General features: G+C 42.3%; 2 protein-coding genes across 3 annotated transcripts; both read left to right on the plus strand.

Moving 5' to 3' along the window:
• Positions 1-357: 357 nt before the first annotated feature.
• LOC308381500 (tetratricopeptide repeat protein 39B-like) lies at positions 358-6,513 on the plus strand (the record flags this gene model as incomplete). The annotated part of the gene is made up of 20 exons (XM_080859086.1): positions 358-393; positions 524-574; positions 786-811; positions 1,675-1,779; positions 1,909-2,040; positions 2,134-2,210; positions 2,538-2,605; positions 2,768-2,832; positions 2,999-3,104; positions 3,191-3,256; positions 3,459-3,567; positions 3,972-4,039; positions 4,122-4,181; positions 4,295-4,456; positions 4,640-4,731; positions 4,989-5,109; positions 5,223-5,334; positions 5,701-5,818; positions 6,012-6,128; positions 6,381-6,513. The coding sequence occupies 20 exons, from the start codon at positions 358-360 to the stop codon at positions 6,511-6,513; spliced, it is 1,824 nt and encodes a 607-aa protein (XP_080715212.1).
• A 634-nt stretch (positions 6,514-7,147) lies between these two features.
• On the plus strand, positions 7,148-17,668 carry dnajb14 (DnaJ heat shock protein family (Hsp40) member B14). 2 transcript variants are annotated; one of them, XM_080858681.1, is made up of 8 exons: positions 7,148-7,295; positions 9,646-9,817; positions 12,495-12,640; positions 12,759-12,944; positions 13,712-13,797; positions 15,371-15,480; positions 16,031-16,203; positions 16,811-17,668. In XM_080858681.1, exons 1-8 carry the CDS (start codon positions 7,163-7,165, stop codon positions 16,933-16,935), a joined length of 1,131 nt encoding a protein of 376 aa, XP_080714807.1. In that variant the 5' UTR covers positions 7,148-7,162; the 3' UTR covers positions 16,936-17,668. The 2 variants fall into 2 exon arrangements, with proteins under 2 accessions (XP_080714807.1, XP_080714806.1); XM_080858680.1 differs by having other exon boundaries at positions 7,160-7,295; positions 16,817-17,668.
• The last annotated feature ends 205 nt before the right edge of the window (positions 17,669-17,873 follow it).

The raw sequence follows: 17,873 nt of genomic DNA on the forward strand, positions 1-17,873 counted from the left end.
GACAAATGCACTGAGGAAAATAGGAATGCAAAGGTCATAAAATCGCTTTTCATAGTTTTCATTCTTGGCTTTGAACAGATATAATGACCCAACAAGGCATGTATTACATTAGCTGAATTCAAAAGTGCCGAGAAGGCGTTGCCCAAATGACGAACTTTATACGTCTGCACAAGCATTAAAAGGATGTTCACACACAGAAGACTAGTACCTTACTACTTACTAGTTCTACTTGGTCAGAGACAGCGACGTAGTTAAATTACTGCAGTAAGATTTATACCGGCGTGGTTGGCTTTTGCAAACATATTGTGAGGGTACACGTGTGGCCTAGCCTGTTTCTAACCTAAAATATAGGCTGCCATGGCTCAAGTGGAAATTTCAAGTCCTGAAAGAAAGGTGAGTTTATTTTGTATTTCCGTTCTCAGGTGTATATGTGTTCTGAATGTAGTGTTGCTCCACACAAATGTATCTGCTAAAACTTTAGCTGTTAGTTTGGGACAAGAACAGATGTTCTTTTTCACATCAGGTGTCCGCACATGATATTTGCCTGGAGAAGAGTGTGATCCTGAGTGAGCTTGTGAGTTATGGAGTTTTGTTTTCCACGTTTTTTTTTTTTTTTTTTTTTAATAGACCTTAAAGTTAAAGTGCCTTTGAAATTTTAGGGGTAAACTCAAACTGATGTTGGAAGTATGTCAAACAGCAAGGGAGCCATGAAACGGTGTGTGTATCTTATTATTTTGTCAGTGCTATGTGGAGGATTGATCATCTTTGGTTTGTTTGTCTTTCAGGATGAAGATGCCTTTGTTAGCATTATGTAAGTCTGTATGAGCATCTATTTTTTTTTGTTGGTTATTATTTTTTTTTTATATGATTACATGATCTGTAAGATGAGATATTTAGCCTTTTCTTTGAATCGGAAAGACAAAATAGATGCAAAACTAAGTGAAACAAAGGCCAAAACAAATTCATGGCAAATTGTTGCTCCTGTGGGATATTTGTTATGTTTAGATGAACATGGATTAACTCATCAGTATGAAAGTCTCACTTTAGGAAAGGCAGAACAGGCAGGAAGCAGTAACTTCGCCATAAACATGATTCACTGATGTTAAAGTCAGCACTAAAGTCACAACACAGGCACATAAAAAAAAAAACGGTGAGGAGGGTGTCTCAGAGGGTCTCAGGGAGCCTCAGGAAATCCAGTCACGACACACACACATAGGTGGGTCTCAGGGGAGTTAGAGAAGAGGGAATAGTTTAATTCTGATTGGTTTTCGTAAACAGCCAAACAGAACACACCACACAAGATACAGGCCTTAAAAAGACATACAGAATGTTCACACAATGAGATGATCCATGGGCACCCCCTTATTGTGACTTATTGATTACAATAAACCTGCAGATTTCTACATCCAGTCTCCAGTCTTCTGATTGAAAGAAAAGGTGTAATCAGCCACAACACTCCTCATAGCACTTCACCTCATAGCATATCACCGTTTTAAGAATTTCTTCCCCCCCAAATAATAAACTTCTGTAACCTTTGAATCAATCGCTGTCGTAGTGATGATCCCATGACAGATTTAGGAATTATTTTTGGTTATCTGATACTTGGTTGATGCATTATCTGTTTTGATGACAATTTATGGGTTCATGTCTGAAGCTTGAACTTTTATTCCATAGGCCACCCCAGATGGACCTTAAGGTGGCATTAAATGAGAGTTTTATGGCACTGAATCTATTCCTGAACAACAAGTTTTTAGAGGCGCTTGACGTCCTCAGACCATGGTATGTGCACCCTATGCAAAAACATAATTTGGATACTAACTCCATTCTTCATCCCAATTCAGTTGTTGTATAAGCATACTTTTAACCCTTGGCAGTGCTTGCTGCTATGTATGCTATTCTCACTTGCAGGAGGAATGACAGCATGTATCATGCAATGGGATACAGCAGCATCTTGACTATGCAGGCTGGAATGACCTTTGACCCCAAGGACATGGAGGCTGCCTTGACCGCACTTCAGGAGGCCCTTGTTACATGCCAAAGGTGCTCCCAGGTCCTCAGAGCCTGAATGTCTCATGTTATTTTGTGTATGGCCATAGTATGACATGGGTGCTATCTCCCCCCCCCCTGTCTCAGGTTCAGAAGGAAGGTTACATTGGTTGAAGTCATTTCAAACATGGTCTCCAGACGGGTCCCGCCGCAGATGACTGAAGGTCTTTTGCACTGTCACTTTGTGTTTCAGTTTCAGTTTGTTTATTTGTTGAAGAGGGACATTAAAATGTAAATGTACCCAATTGTAGCCGAAAGGCTAGTTTCCATTGGCAGTCCCCCTGCCAGAGTGATAATGGCTAAACAACGTAAAAAAGGCATTAACATATATATCAAACATAACAGAGTGATAATGGCTAAACAACTTAAAAAGGCATTAACATATATATCAAACATAGCATTTACAAAATAAAATAAATGTGTGGTCATTCTCTACTGTTGTTTCTTTGCTCTCCTGTTGTCCTCCTAAACCTGACTTCTATATCCTGTAGAGGAAATGCATGCTGAACTGTGCTACGCTGATGTTCTATACCTGAGAGCTGCATTAACCTTTTTAGAGGTACAGTACCACAAACACAAATCTATTGAGCACTGGACTGGATTGTTAATACTTTAAACTATTGCTTGATGGATTTTGATTGTTTAGTGATTTGTGCCTACATTATGTGTTTGAGTCCCACAAATGCAGTAATTAATTAAAGGCTGTTTTGTACCCCATAAGGACGAGAGTATGTTTGGTTTCATTAAAGGAGGAATGAAAATGCGAGAGAGCTATCAAATATACAAGTGAGTGATTTTCATTTTTACCTCATCAGTGGTCCCTTGATTTACCTAAAGACATTGCCTCCCTTTTGATAAATTAATACTTTTGCCGTACATATGTGTGTGAATATAATACAATTATCAGGCTAGAATTTGACCTGTTATTCTGTTTTTTTATTCTTTCTAACAGACAATGTCAGGAACTGTTAGACCTGTATCGGAACCAGACTGAAGAAAGTGACACTTTCAAACATTTTGCTGGAGGAGTCAACATGGGCATTGGCTCTTTTAACTTGGTATGTTGTGTGTGTGTGTGTGTATGTGTGTGTGTGTGTTTGTTCGCGTCTTTCCGTGTACAGCTCATGGGTCTTACTATTTTCAGGTGCTGTCCCTATTTCCTGCCCGAGTCCTTAGATTACTGGAGTTTCTCGGCTTTGGTGGAAATAGAGTGAGTTTGCCACCTCAAGGATAATGTGCTATATAGTATAATTACTTGTCCTGACTTCAATTAAATCGAGAGATAATGTGGTATAGTATTATTACTTGTCCTGACATCTATTAAATCCAGGAGGCCCTACTTGCATAAATAGCTGTTGGCAGTAAAAGTAAACCGTTCTCATCACATTTTTGCATTTCCTGTCTTTCACCAGGAGGTGGGGCTGTCCGAGCTCCATCTAGGAGCATCCAGCAGTAGCCTACGCTCCATCCTCTGCACGCTCACTCTCCTTATGTTTCACACCTACATCTCTGTTATACTGGGTGAGACCATAGACGTGTGTGTTTGTGCGTGTGTGTTTGTGTGTGTGTGTGAGAGAGAGAGAGAGACAATGAGTGTTCGAGAGAGATTGAGATAGAAAAACACTAGCCACTCTTTTCAACAATCACACTTCATTCATGCTTTAGCCACTTGGCTTTGAGTAAGTGTCCTTAGAGAGCCAGCATAATCACAATGCGCCGTATAACAATGTATTTTCACCCTCACACACATAGGGACACAAGGCCATGTGTGAATGAAACATTGTATTGTTTGAAATGAGGGATTTTGGGGCCTTGATCAAAGTTGTAATGGAAGTGGTGTGTGGGTACTCCCTCTTGTGGTTGGAGTATGTAATATTGTGTAGAGCCTTTTGAGGGACCGTTAAACTGGTATTTTGTTTTTTTAGGGACTGGTGAGGGTAATGTTGCAGAGGCTGAAACCCTACTGGAGCCATATGTTGAAAACTTTCCCAATGTAAGCAATTGTTTTCATACATTTCTCTCCTCAACGAAAGCTATAAACCTCCTCCAACTCTAACCTGTGTTTCCTCGATCAGGGCGCTCTCATGCTTTTCTACACGGCCAGAATTGCGGTGCTCAAAGGAAACTTTGAAATGGTGAGTTGCCATTCCATACGACACAAGGCACAGGGAAATTCTTCTTTGAGTTGCTCATACTGAAATGCAGTTGATAAACAAAATGTTTATATTGCACATGCTCATGTTCACAGGCTCAGGAGAAGTTTTTGGAGTGCATTTCTGTTCAGCAGGAATGGCGCCAAGTCCACCACCTGTGTTACTGGGAGCTGATGTGGGCCTATTCATTCCAGCAGAACTGGCTGGAGGCCTACCGCTATGCAGACCTGCTTTGTAAAGAGAGCAAATGGTCCCAGGTACAGATCATTTTTGTGAACTTAAAAATTCTGTTTGCCGTTGCCTGTCTTCCCTTCAACAACCACTCTCCTCCCGTTTGTCTGTTTACATACACACATATCTTTTCGTTCCTTTTCTGGATCAACGTGGTGTAGTCCAGTCATCTAAGCATGCCGATTCATAATCACGTGTGGGGTCGTTAGGCCACCTATGTGTTTCAGAAAGCATCCATTCTGAGCATGATGCCAGAGGAGGAAGTGAGTAAAACCGGAGAGACAGCTGAGGACCTGTTCAGGTGAGTGGCAGCAAGAATAAGACCCTGAAAAGCGTCTTTAAGCGTCTTTGAGTGTTAGAAAAGCGCTATATAAATATGAATTATTATTATTATTATTATTATTATTATTATTATTATTATAAAAGCTGAAGTTGTACAGTGTTTTTGCCACATGTGTTTGAAAAAAAGAACCCCTTTCACAACAAAGTTTGTTTGTTTGTTTTAAGTGAGTATGCCATCGGTGTAATTGTTGATACCGGTTTGTTCTTATTCTTCAGACAAGTAGACGGTCTTCGACTGAAGTTTGCTGGGAAGTCTGTTCCTACTGAGAAGTTTGCAGCACGGAAAGCAGGTCGCTACAGTAAACCGGAGCCAACCAAGTTGGTCATTCCAGCACTGGTTAGCACAGTCCACCCATCACCATGTGATGCACTCCACCACACATTTACTTTTCCCAAAAGCCTACACGCAGGAATACAAATCTGTGTACATCCCTTTCTTGTCTGATTCAGGAAATGATGTATGTGTGGAATGGCTATGCTATTGTGGGCAAGAGGCCGGAACTGACAGAGGCCATCCTCAGCACCATAAAGGCAGCAGAGGAGCAGCTGACAAACGATCCTAGTAAGTAGATGGTCTCTTTGTGGTATTGACATTAGCACTGCATTGCTATATACCCACACTACTATTGATTGACTCAACTGACTTACCATTGTCATGTGATGCCCTGTTGTCATGTGTTATGTGATGCCCTGCTGTTATGTGGTGCCCTGTTATCATGTAAAATGTATCTATTTAACATTTATGTAACGTTTACTTATTTATCCATCTGTGTCTCTTTACAAGTATTTGTAACCCCCCCCCCCCCCCCCCCTTTTCTTTCTTTCCTACTGTGAGGCGCATTGTGTTACCTTCGTGTATGAAATGCGCCGCACAAATAAAGTTTGATTTGATTTGATTTACCAGTGAGGTGTTTCCCTTATCTGTTAGAGCCATCCGAGTACCTTGCTGATGACCAGTGCGTGGTACAGATGCTGAAGGGCCTGTGTCTGAGGCACCTCTGCCGCTTGCCTGAGGCGGAGAGCTGCTTCACCCATGTCATCTCAAAGTGAGAGCAGAAATAAGCATATAACGGCGTGCCAAGAGAAATCACTTCCACAATGTAACATGGTTTCATTTGACTGAACAAGCAGCACAAATACAGTCCTTACAATTGTCCTGTAGAGTACATACTGTTGAATAGAAAGGAAGACGAGTTCATGTGGAGAAACTTGAATTAACCATACATTCTGGTTCCACAGTGAGAAGAGTATTAAATATGATGACTACCTGGTGCCATTTGCCATGTATGAATTGGGCATCCTCTACAACCAGCAAGGAGAAACGAAGAAAGCCATTACATACATTGAAAATGCAAAGTGAGTGTTTCTCTTGACAACCTACAAAGCTGATGTTTAATTCAGTAAAAGTGGCTAGAGTAAAGTATCTCTGACTATTTTATGTCCCCATTAACTCCACAAATAATGACACAATCCAGGCCAATTACATACAGCATAACATTCATAATTGTTTTTTAAATTCTGTAAGCGATGGATGGTGTGCTTAAGTACTCAGTTGGTACCCCTTATTTGTACAAAGAACAAACGACTACCAAATCTATTGCATTGCAGGATGAACTACAAGGACTACTCCATGGAATCAAGACTGCACTTCCGCATTCATGCAGCACTTTCTAGTATGGGCCATCCTGTGGAAGGCACCATGCAACAGCAGCATGTCAGCCTGCCTGCACCATCCCTATGAGCTCCTATAGGTCAAAGTGCAAATGATTTTTATTTTGTTTTTAAATTAAATGTCATCATTGTATGCCACTCATAAATTAAAGGCTGATTCATTTTAATAATAACAATATTACGTGTCTGTCTCTCTGTCTCATTTCTGTCACTGAGATTCTGACATTTGTGGTTTATGTCTGTATGATGCAATATTTCCTCTGATCTCCTTTAATTTTGGTGTCCTGATAAGGCCTTTCAGAATTGCAGTTAGCTATTATATAACTTCAGTTTTATGCGAATGTAGGCTACTTTTAAGGACAGGCTAGACTATAAGGGGTAAGCCTAGGTAGCAGTCGCTAACTATCCTGTGAAACTAAATGTATCAACCTTCTTCATAGGCTAGGCTACCTTCATGAATGATTGAATAAGATGTGGACCTGACTAAATCCTTCTTTAGCTTCTTTGGTAAATATCGAAATTAAATTCAAAATTCAAAACGTGTATGACTTGTCGTGAAAATAATATTGTCTTTCGGTTATTTTAATAAGGTCTTAGTCTATAATTTGTCCAGAAACAGAACAGTCGAATGTGCTGCAATCAAAAGCATGGAATACATCGCTTTGCGGTTTTGAGCCTCTGAAGGTATCAGCTGAGCGGGGGGTGGAAGAGGAAGGAAGATGGAAGGCAACAGAGACGAAGCTGAAAGATGTATAAACATTGCCACTAAAGCCTTAGAAGCAGGAGATAAGGAAAAGGCAGTGCGATTTTTGCATAAGGCTGAAAAGCTCTATCCAACAGACAAAGCGAAAGGTAAGATTAAAAGTCATCTTGTAGTAACAAGCTAACCTCCTTAATTCAACTTGGCTTTCGCTAGCTAGCTAGCTAACGAGTTGTAAGCTAATGTTAGACATCAGCTATTTTATATATGCTAAGCTAACTTGTAGTAAAATAGTAGGGTAGCACGGCTAACTTGAATTTCTTTAGCTTCGAACCCTCCCAGGATTACACACATAGGTACCAATAGGTAACGACAGCTAGCTAACGACAGAAGCTGATTTTGATGATATCTTTATTACAGAATCGCATGGTGAACTTCTTTAACTAACGTTAATATGACCCAGTTACCGAACTGTTGGTTAATGATGTATGACAATGTGTCAGTTTTGCAGTCGTGTTAAATTGACAGTGTTAATGATAGCTAACGTTACCTACCTAACCCTTGACGTTAGCATCATTGCTAGGTCTTGGCTAATGTTACGTAGCAGTTAGATGACCACTGACCAAGTCAGATCAGACTGTTCAGTGACAATTAACCTCCTACTTTCGGTAAATAACTACTTTACACCATCATCTCCTGGTGCCACCATATAATGTCGCTAATAATATCTATCGAGTACGATAGAAGCTCTGTCGATGTTTTCGGTCTTGGTAGCTAATTGAAAACATGGCTAGCTAGCTGGTAATGATCAACAGAGGATATTATGCAGACATCTTACGAATGGCTACCATTACCTCGAAACAGAAATTACTGCTAGCTAGTTTAAACGAAAGATTGTTCAGGATGTAAATGTTATGTTGAAATGTTAGACTCCCACTTAACTTGTGAGCTTTGTGTAAGGCAACGCTAACGCTGGTTGACGTTATGTTCAGTCGTAGCTGATGGCCTTTTATATAAAATGTAACTAGTTATCGACTGTAGTTCGTAGTTAGAGAATTACAAGGTCTTGCAATGGGATTCAGTCCTTCAATCTCGCAAAAGTGCCAGGTTTCGATCATGTCAGTCATGTCATCCAATGACTGAAGTTAAGCCGCCTGAGCTTTCACTGACGTGTCATTTGACTACCGGGCAAATGACATACTAATTTTCAAAAATATAATATTAACACCCCTATTCAACACAGTAGATCAAAGTGTTACTGCCCCCTGACTGGTGCAATTGGCCTTAAAATTAAATTAAATGGCCAGTGTGTGTGGTTGGTACCCCGATGACGACCACCAGTCGGCTGTTAGTCTAGCGAAGAGGAGAACACTTGTTACATTTACAAAGTATGTGGTCTAAAGTGTTGGTTTCTGTCTGCTGAATTAGTTTGCCTTTTATGGCGGCCTCATCAGGCTCCTTCCTACAATAATGTGCAGCTGCACCATGCTTTTGTGTCTGGCTAATCTTCAGGGGATTTGAAGGGATATAGGGCAGTAGGTAAGAACTGAGCATGGATCACAGGGTAGTAATGGGGTGCACTGGAAGCAGTAAGAGATGATTAGGCTTGGCCACAATCCTCCAATAAAGTGTTTGACTCTAAAAGAGATACCAGGCTACCATCAACATGTCTGTCTGTATTGTCTGTTGTTTTAGAAAGTGGAAAGGGAATGGGACAAAACAACAAAAAAATATCAAACAACTTGAGTAAAAGCATTGTGTAGCCTGCATGTCTGCACAATGTATGATGTATGCACATCCACATCTCTCTTTATTGTTCAGTTTTACTCCATTTTACTCAATTATTTAAAATTGGTTACTTATTCTGTGGAGCCTCTGCTTGTGGCTCTCTGTAACTGAACCCAGCTGGCGCTCATCATCAAATCATAGGTTTGATTGATTTGCCAATCATCTTGCAGGTATGAGATGAGGCTTGCCTAACCTCAGTTGCCTTGACTTGTTGTCCCTTCGTATCAGAGTTGTATTTTTCCACTATAAGTCACTGCTGTGTATAATGGATCATCAATGAGATAACATGTTTTTTTTTTTTCTGGACTACTTAGACCTGGTCTAATCTTCACAAAAAGAGATTGTTTCATTAAAGTGAACTTTAGCTGACTTCACTAGTTTACAGAATTGAAGAAGGATTAACTGAAACCCCTTGTGTACATAGAATTTGACCCTGACACCCATGAAGTTTCTAAGGGCAGCTTAACAGCGCTCAGGCAGGCTGTCAGGAGCGCATGTTCATGGTTCCCCAGGGCTGAGTCCTTGTAGCTGACTTGCTGGAGTTGGGCCTCAAACTGGCAGTTTTGCGCTTGACTTAAAATTGTTTATTAGATATTTGGTACATCCCGTTTATATTAGCCCCTGAGTCATTTTTACAAAGACTGATTAGGTTACGTGTGTGTTCAAAAGAGGAGAGTATTTTACTTGGTGTGTGTGTGTGTGTGTGTGTGGCAGTGTTACTAGATGCTACATCGAGAAATGGCAGCTCTGCAGGGAATGGCAATGCTCACTACAGGAAGCCCTCTGAGAGTGGTGACTCCAACCAGCGGTCGGAGAGAGCTGGCCAGGATGGAGCAGGAGAGCATGCCAAGCCCTTCACCAAGGATCAGACGGAGGGTGTACGAAGGTGAGAAGCTGCCACATGTTCTCTTCTGTCGCTCTCTTCATTCCTTCGCCCACCCATCCTTTCTTCCATGTTACTTCCCCCCCCCTTCTACGGTCCTCTCTCTGCCTCACTGAGCACAGATCTCCGTATTTCTTTACTGTATACCTCCATGGTCATGGCAGGTTCCACGCGTTCGCTCACCCTTTCAAGACCCCTTAATGCGGGCTCTGTTTGGTATGGGCCTGTGTCCCAGTTCTGTGCAGCTGATGGGGGAAAAACTGTGGCAGTGGGTAGCACTCTTTCCGCTCGAGAGGTCATTTGAGGTTCGCCATGGCCTAGTTTGTGGGCTCATGTGCAGTTCAGCTGATTTAGTCATCGTCTGTGAAATGGACGCTTCAGCTCAGTAATGTTCCTATGGAGAAGTCCACAACCAGTAGCACAAGGACTTTAGCATCTTTTCTGTGTAATAATAAAGAATAAAAAAAACGACGTGTTTGGGAATCTCTCTACTGATATCGCAAACTGTCAAGCCAAAGAATGTTCTGCACTTAACCCCGGACAGGCACTTACATAATGCAAGTTACTTTGGGGCTCTGACTGGACAAACGACTGAATGATCGTTTCATGATACGTGTGTCTAGTCTAAACCTGATTTTCTGGTTATGGGTCTGTGCACTCTCCCCTTAAATGTTTTCTCACTTGAGACGAGATAAGACTTCTTGCAATGCAGTTGAGGTAAGTACCTACAACCTGGGAATTCCACCTAAATGCCATTCACCATGCAGAAGAAACTCATTAACCTGTAGTTTCCCATATCTCACCAGGATTTTCTACCCACATTTGCCAGTACCAATGATAAGAATCTCTAACAGAACAAAGCTAATGTTTTTGCATTTGGTAAGCATACATAAGGGCAACACCAAGTTGCTATGTCCTACAGACAGTAAAGGCTCTGGAAGGTTACTGTGGATGCTCTGAGAGTGCAGTGCTAGTCATGTCTCAGCATTGCATCAGTATACCCATGTGAGAGCTATGGAGCCCTGCCCGCAGCAGAGCTCAGTGTCCCCTGCTAATATAGCTGAAGCCAAGAGCTGTGCTGCTCCTACAACACCAAGACCCTTGGAGTTGTGTGACAAAAGGATAATGACACCAGGCTCAGTGGTCATTTAAATACAGAATTTGCATTTAGTTACTGCTGGAATAAAAACAGAGGATTTTAACAGGCTAGAAGAGTGGTGGATAGTTGATGGTGGCGCCCATCAGTCCATCAGCCACAGACACAAATCTTTTATGGAAAATCACAACCCACACATGACAATATAAACTGTGCTATATAAACAAAGGCCAGGTATCCATCCATAGTGAATCGGACACTAAAGAGTAGGGAGGGACATACACCACACGTCCACAGCCCAGTCAGACAACCCAAATGTTCAAAGAGAAGATGGGCATATAAACACATCATAGTCAAATATATAACTTCTATTTGCAGCATCTATTTTTATAATTATTTATACTGTTTTATGGAACATGACTACAGAAGGTGTCCAAGAGTAGGTTTACACATTTTCACACCAACCACTTTTTAAGACATGTTAATGTTCTTTGGAGCACATGTGTGTGAAATGTATTCCACCCCAGACTTCTTTGTAAAGGATTGGAGCCCAATAGAATTATGCAGATAAATGAAGATAAGCAATAAGATTGGCAAGGAGAAGTCGTGCCCGTTTTGCATTTGTTTTGCGTCAGCTAGGGGCTGAGCTGGCCCTGGGGCTCTGTCACAACCTGCTCTCCTCTGGCTTGTGTGTTGCATTGGCTGATGCGACTGCTTTTGAAGGGATGTGTTGCCTTTTAATCAGCCCTTCAAACAGGACATTGCGGTCTCTGCAATGCTCGACTCACCCTGCTATTGCCATGGAAACCCTTGATACTTGGCTAAGTGCCCATGAGGCCATTGGGGGAAGGGACCAGTTGTGTGTGTGTGTGTGTGTGTGTGTGTGTGTGTGTGTGTGTTTGCTGGATGGCCAACACATTTAGTCAGAGAAGTGGGATACGTTGGAGGAGAGATGCACATTCCTGAAAAGCACTGATGTGTGGAAGAGTAACACCTTTTAAACTGCTTTTTGAACTCAGTTGTAAGTCTGTGAAGACAGTCGGATAGCTATTTCAGCCCATCCTTGAGGACATGGCCTTTGATCATTGGGGACAGCGTGTTGTGTTGTTCATCAAACCTCTGAATTCCACGCCTCCCTAAGTGAAGGCTAATTTGCTCTCTGGTGGGCTTATGGTATTTAGAGGACAGGAAAGAACACAGGGAGGATACAAGGGTCGTGTGTTGTGTTGATACATTGTATTTGTCTTCAAAACAGTCTTAAAACTTAATCTGTTTTAACCTTTTGTACTTATCATGTAAGCCTTTGTAGTGATGGTTACGCTATCGTATAGCAATCGTAATGTTTTGCACCTGGAAGAGGTTTTCACATGTGCATATTACATTCGCTGCACCATTCTTTTAAACTTTTACTAATTCTGATATATCACTTACACTTTGAATGTCTGTTCATGTTTTTAATATTAGTCATGGCGCTATAAAGCTTCACTTGAGAACATTATAATATAAATGTCATGGTCTCTTATATTCACCCGTTACAGTTGAAGATACAGATGTTGTTTTTTTTCTTCTCTCTGTTTCCTTCAGGATAAAAACATGCAAGGACTACTATGAAGTACTGGGAGTGGGCAAGGATGCTAATGATGAGGACCTGAAAAAATCCTACAGGAAACTTGCACTGAAGTTTCACCCTGACAAGAATCACGCCCCCGGGGCTACGGAGGCCTTCAAAAGTAATAATAATACCTCTTCCTGTCAGACAGCCCCCATTAAAACTGTGCTATGCAAACGTACCGCTTCGCTTTTGAGCTGTGCTTTGACACGCGTTTGCTCCTGTGTCATTTCATCCAGAGATCGGCAACGCTTACGCCGTCCTTAGCAACCCAGATAAGAGGAAGCAGTATGATGTCACAGGAGGGGAGGAGCCCAGCAGCCCAGGGCAGGGACACGGCAACTTCAATTTCCAACATGGCGGCTTCGAGGCGGACATCACTCCAGAAGACCTCTTCAACATGTTCTTTGGCGGAGGTTTCACCTGTGAGTGCCTGTCTTTGAACCTTGTGTCATCAAACCTTCTGTGAAATGCTCTAAGCACGTCATGTTTGTTTCTCACATGACACTTTAAAGTGCTTTGTTTAGTGTGTTTTAATTTGCTTAGTGTCAGTATTTTGGGACATTTAAAATGTTTGGGACATTTTGACAGTTGGTCAAAAAAGACTGCAGATTTTGTGTTGCCATGACTGCTAATGGGCCATTTTCGTTTTTAGCAAGGCTAAGAATCTTGGTCCCAAGGGCCCTTTTCTATTGCTGTCATTGCCTGATGTACAGAATCGTGTGATGGTGGTTATTTGAGGAATTTAGGCCTCCGCTCCTCACCTGCAGTCTAAGAATACAAGTGTCCCAATTAACCAGTCATGCTTCTGTTCTAGATTAGTGAGTCATCATCCAAACACAAGACCTCCTCCTAATGAAAGAATGATCATCTTCATGCTGATGTGAATGTGTACATTTGAATGTGTATAGGGAATACTATGTAGTTTCTGTTCTCTGCAGTGCAGTATATGTCCTGTTTAATTTCTCACCCTGCTGCGTTTTTGTTCATCTGCGCTGATGGTGGCTCGGGAATTGCAGAGGGATTTTTTTTTAGGTAGTTCCGAGGACCCTGTTTCATTAGGCAATAAAATGTGTTGCAAAACCTCTTTTTATTTGCATCAAAGTAACAAAATGGACCTTTTTAGTATTTTTAAGAGGATTTTGTGTGCAGGTGATGTTGATGGCTTCTGTGTGTTCCTCTCTGTCTGTAGCAAGCCCACACACATTCACCAACGGCAGGGCCCGCTACAGCCCCCAGGAGCAGACACGGCGGGAGCGGGCAGAGGAGAGGGGAGAGGTGAGTGGGCGCCCATGCTGGCCATCACACTGCACCTTATGAGACCACACTGCTCCGCTAACATGCTGGCCATCACACTGCACCTTCTGAGACCACACCGCTCCGCTAACATGCTGGCCATCACACTGCACCTTCTGAGACCACACTGCTCCGCTAACATGCTGGCCATCACACTGCACCTTCTGAGACCACACCGCTCCGCTAACATGCTGCCACTGCACCTAATGAGACCACACTGCTCCGCTAACATGCTGGCCATCACACTGCACCTTCTGAGACCACACCGCTCCGCTAACATGCTGGCCATCACACTGCACCTTCTGAGACCACACTGCTCCGCTAACATGCTGGCCATCACACTGCACCTTCTGAGACCACACCGCTCCGCTAACATGCTGGCCATCACACTGCACCTTCTGAGACCACACCGCTCCGCTAACATGCTGCCACTGCACCTTATGAGACCACACCGCTCCGCTAACATGCTGGCCATCACACTGCACCTAATGAGACCACACTGCTCCGCTAACATGCTGGCCATCACACTGCACCTAATGAGACCACACCGCTCCGCTAACATGCTGGCCATCACACTGCACCTAATGAGACCACACTGCTCCGCTAACATGCTGCCACTGCACCTTATGAGACCACACCGCTCCGCTAACATGCTGGCCATCACACTGCACCTAATGAGACCACACTGCTCCGCTAACATGCTGGCCATCACACTGCACCTAATGAGACCACACTGCTCCGCTAACATGCTGGCCATCACACTGCACCTAATGAGACCACACTGCTCCGCTAACATGCTGGCCATCACACTGCACCTAATGAGACCACACTGCTCCGCTAACATGCTGGCCATCACACTGCACCTATGAGACCACAACGCTCCACTAACATGCTGCCACTGCACCTATGAGACCACACTGCTCCGCTAACATGCTGGCCATCACACTGCACCTTCTGAGACCACACTGCTCCGCTAACATGCTGGCCATCACACTGCACCTTATGAGACCACACCGCTCCGCTAACATGCTGGCCATCACACTGCACCTTCTGAGACCACATGCCTTCCCCGCTAACATGCCTTCCTCGTCTCTCTTCTGAATTACACTAATTTTAGTGCAGCTGTAGTTTTCAGTTAGGTGTTTTTTTTTTTTTCCATGCGATATCTAAACTCAATTAAAGTGTAACTCCACCCACTGCATCATTTGCGGGCAAGTGGTGCTGAGATGGGGGCATAAACTCCTGTGATGATAGTCCCAATCAGCTAATGAAAATGAGACTCACACTAATTTTTAGTTAAGTCCCAAATGGGTGACTCTACATCAGCATCGGCCTTGCAAGGTCAGGATGATTTTAAACAGTAGATGGCGTGTTGAGCCATTTTCAACCCAGACAATTTTTTCACATTTAAGGAGCAGTAACACTTAAAAGCTTGTTTATTAACTTTAATGTCTGGATTTTCTTCATATCATACCTTATGTACGACCATGACCTTCATGCATGCATGTTGCTTACTGGTGTCCCGTGATGAGTCAAGCCTGTTGTTTTCCTCCAGGGCGGATTCTCCATGTTTATCCAGCTGATGCCCATCATCGTGCTGCTGCTGGTGTCCATCCTGAGCCAGATGATGGTGTCCACGCCCCCGTACAGCCTCTACTCCAAACCGTATGTAGCCCTAACACCACCTGCTCACAACTCTATTTGATTAAACGTACAGCCTCTACTCCAAACCGTATGTAGCCTAAACACCACCTGCTCACAACTCTATTTGATTAAACGTACAGCCTCTACTCCAAACCGTATGTAGCCTAAACACCACCTGCTCACAACTCTATTTGATTAAACGTACAGCCTCTACTCCAAACCATATGTAGCCTAAACACCACCTGCTCACAACTCTATTTGATTAAACGCACAGCCTCTACTCCAAACCGTATGTAGCCTAAACAGCACCTAGTCAGAACTCAATTTGATACATTTACAAATACATGCTGGCCTGTTTGAAGCTCTTGAGTACTGAACTCTATAGTAAATAGAACAGTACTTAAAGTATTTTTTTTTAACTTAAGATTGTAACAGAATTTATGTTGACATAAGCCACTACGAAGTCTGTACAGAGAAAGAAAAACAACAACGTCTAAAGGTCAGGGTCCTGGAGTAAAGTATATTTCAGACATGTTATCTGAGGCCTGTTGTGTGTGTTGTTTTATTTCAGGTCAACAGGTCAAACGATTAAGAGGCAGACTGAGAACCTGCAAGTAGATTACTTCGTCAACAGAGACTTCAGATCGGAATACAAGGGGACAACATTACAGAAAATTGAAAAGGGCGTAGAGGAGGACTATGTGTCAAATGTGCGAAACAACTGCTGGAAAGAGAGACAAACAAGTAAGTTGCTGCCATACTTTTCTCTCTTTCTGTCTTACTCACAAAGCTTTTATGTAGGTAGGTTTCATGTTTGTGATGTGTTCCAAAGGTGGGTTAACATTTGCCTATGTTGGTGTGTATTTGCCAAGAATAGCCAGCATTTTGCCAGTAGCTTTAAAAGATTGCAGACATTTGTGGAACATTGAGCTGAATCTTTTACTCACTACAACGCTTATAGCGTAGCATCAAAGCAGTTTTACTGCACATATAAGGCAGACTGGTGAGAGAGCAAAACGTTGGACCTAGAATCTTCTGTTGCTCTCATGTTACTGGTAAAGAGCACTGACTGTGGTAATTGGCTGTATCATGGTGGCTGTTCTGGCTATTAAATGAGTTGTAACATAACAGTGGATAGCCAACTTTCTTTCAGTTCTAGTGAAACACAAAAATATCCTGACTTGAAATGAAGGCTCAACCAAATAACTTTACACAATTCAGCTTCCGCCATTAGAGGGATAGGAATGGTCTGATTTCATCTGATTTCCAAACATGTTTAACAAGTTCCTTGTTCAAACTGCAATCGAATGACTGTCTCTTTTGTTTGTTTTTTTTTTTTTTTCTCTCTCAGAAACAGATCTGCTGTATGCTGCTAAGGTTTATAGAGATGAACGTCTTCGGCGGAAAGCTGACCAGATGACCATGGATAACTGTCAAGAACTTGACAGACTAAACAGCTTATTCCGTGGAGGATGAGGCCCACGCCTCTGGACATTTTAGAGTATATATATGAGAGAATATATGTATGTAATATGTAAATGTGTTTTTAAGAAACCATGAAGATAGGAAAATTCTACTAAAACCAGACCAATGCTAACCATACTGTGAGGTCTTTTAAGTTGTTCCCTTCAAACACACTTTCCAACTCACTCCATGGGAACTGCCTGGATGCATAACCGGGAACCAACAGAGAGGTGGTCAATCTTCCAGTACAGAACCTTGCAAATCTTCCTTTTTTTTTAGTTACTGGAATAAGATACTAGTCTGATGATTTCTTTTTGTCATTAATGGACAGACTGTTAAATATACTGTAAGTTCCTGTTGCCAATCTGATGGAGGCACACACACACTCCCTTCATTCTCAATCATGATGGAATTTAAGAACGTCAGAAGATGCTTTCCTTGACACCCATAGAAGAGTGCTAGTACCCTGAAGAGCTCGTCATAGTGGTATGCTTCCTTGCCTTTCAATGCCATATTCACTGAGGAGACTGGACTTTTGATACAGATGGTGAAGAGGTTGCCACTGTTTTTGGAAGGGGACTTGTTCCTGGGCTCTGCAGCCTAGTGTGAGGATCCTGTTGAATGGACTACTGAACCATCTGATTCATGATGTTTATTGTACTTTTTTCTGAATGTCTAAACTTCTGGAGTAATTTAAGTTTCTAGAAAACATAGTATTTCTTCATTGCTTGACTAATCATTTGAATAAAATGTAAATTATTACCAAAACTGTTTTGATTTACAACTAATGATGTACTGTTACTGTAGACACTCAGGATTTCAAAAAGAAAAATGTATTAGTATTTGTCTAAGTGTTAATTATAAACAGGATTTATTTGCTAGGCTATAATTGGCTTACCTGAGCTAATTAAAGTGTAAATTCACCCCCTGCCCGTTCTGAGCCTACCTCC

Source organism: Sprattus sprattus (genome assembly GCF_963457725.1).
Source record: "Sprattus sprattus genome assembly, chromosome: 20".
Taxonomy (NCBI): domain Eukaryota; kingdom Metazoa; phylum Chordata; class Actinopteri; order Clupeiformes; family Clupeidae; genus Sprattus; species Sprattus sprattus.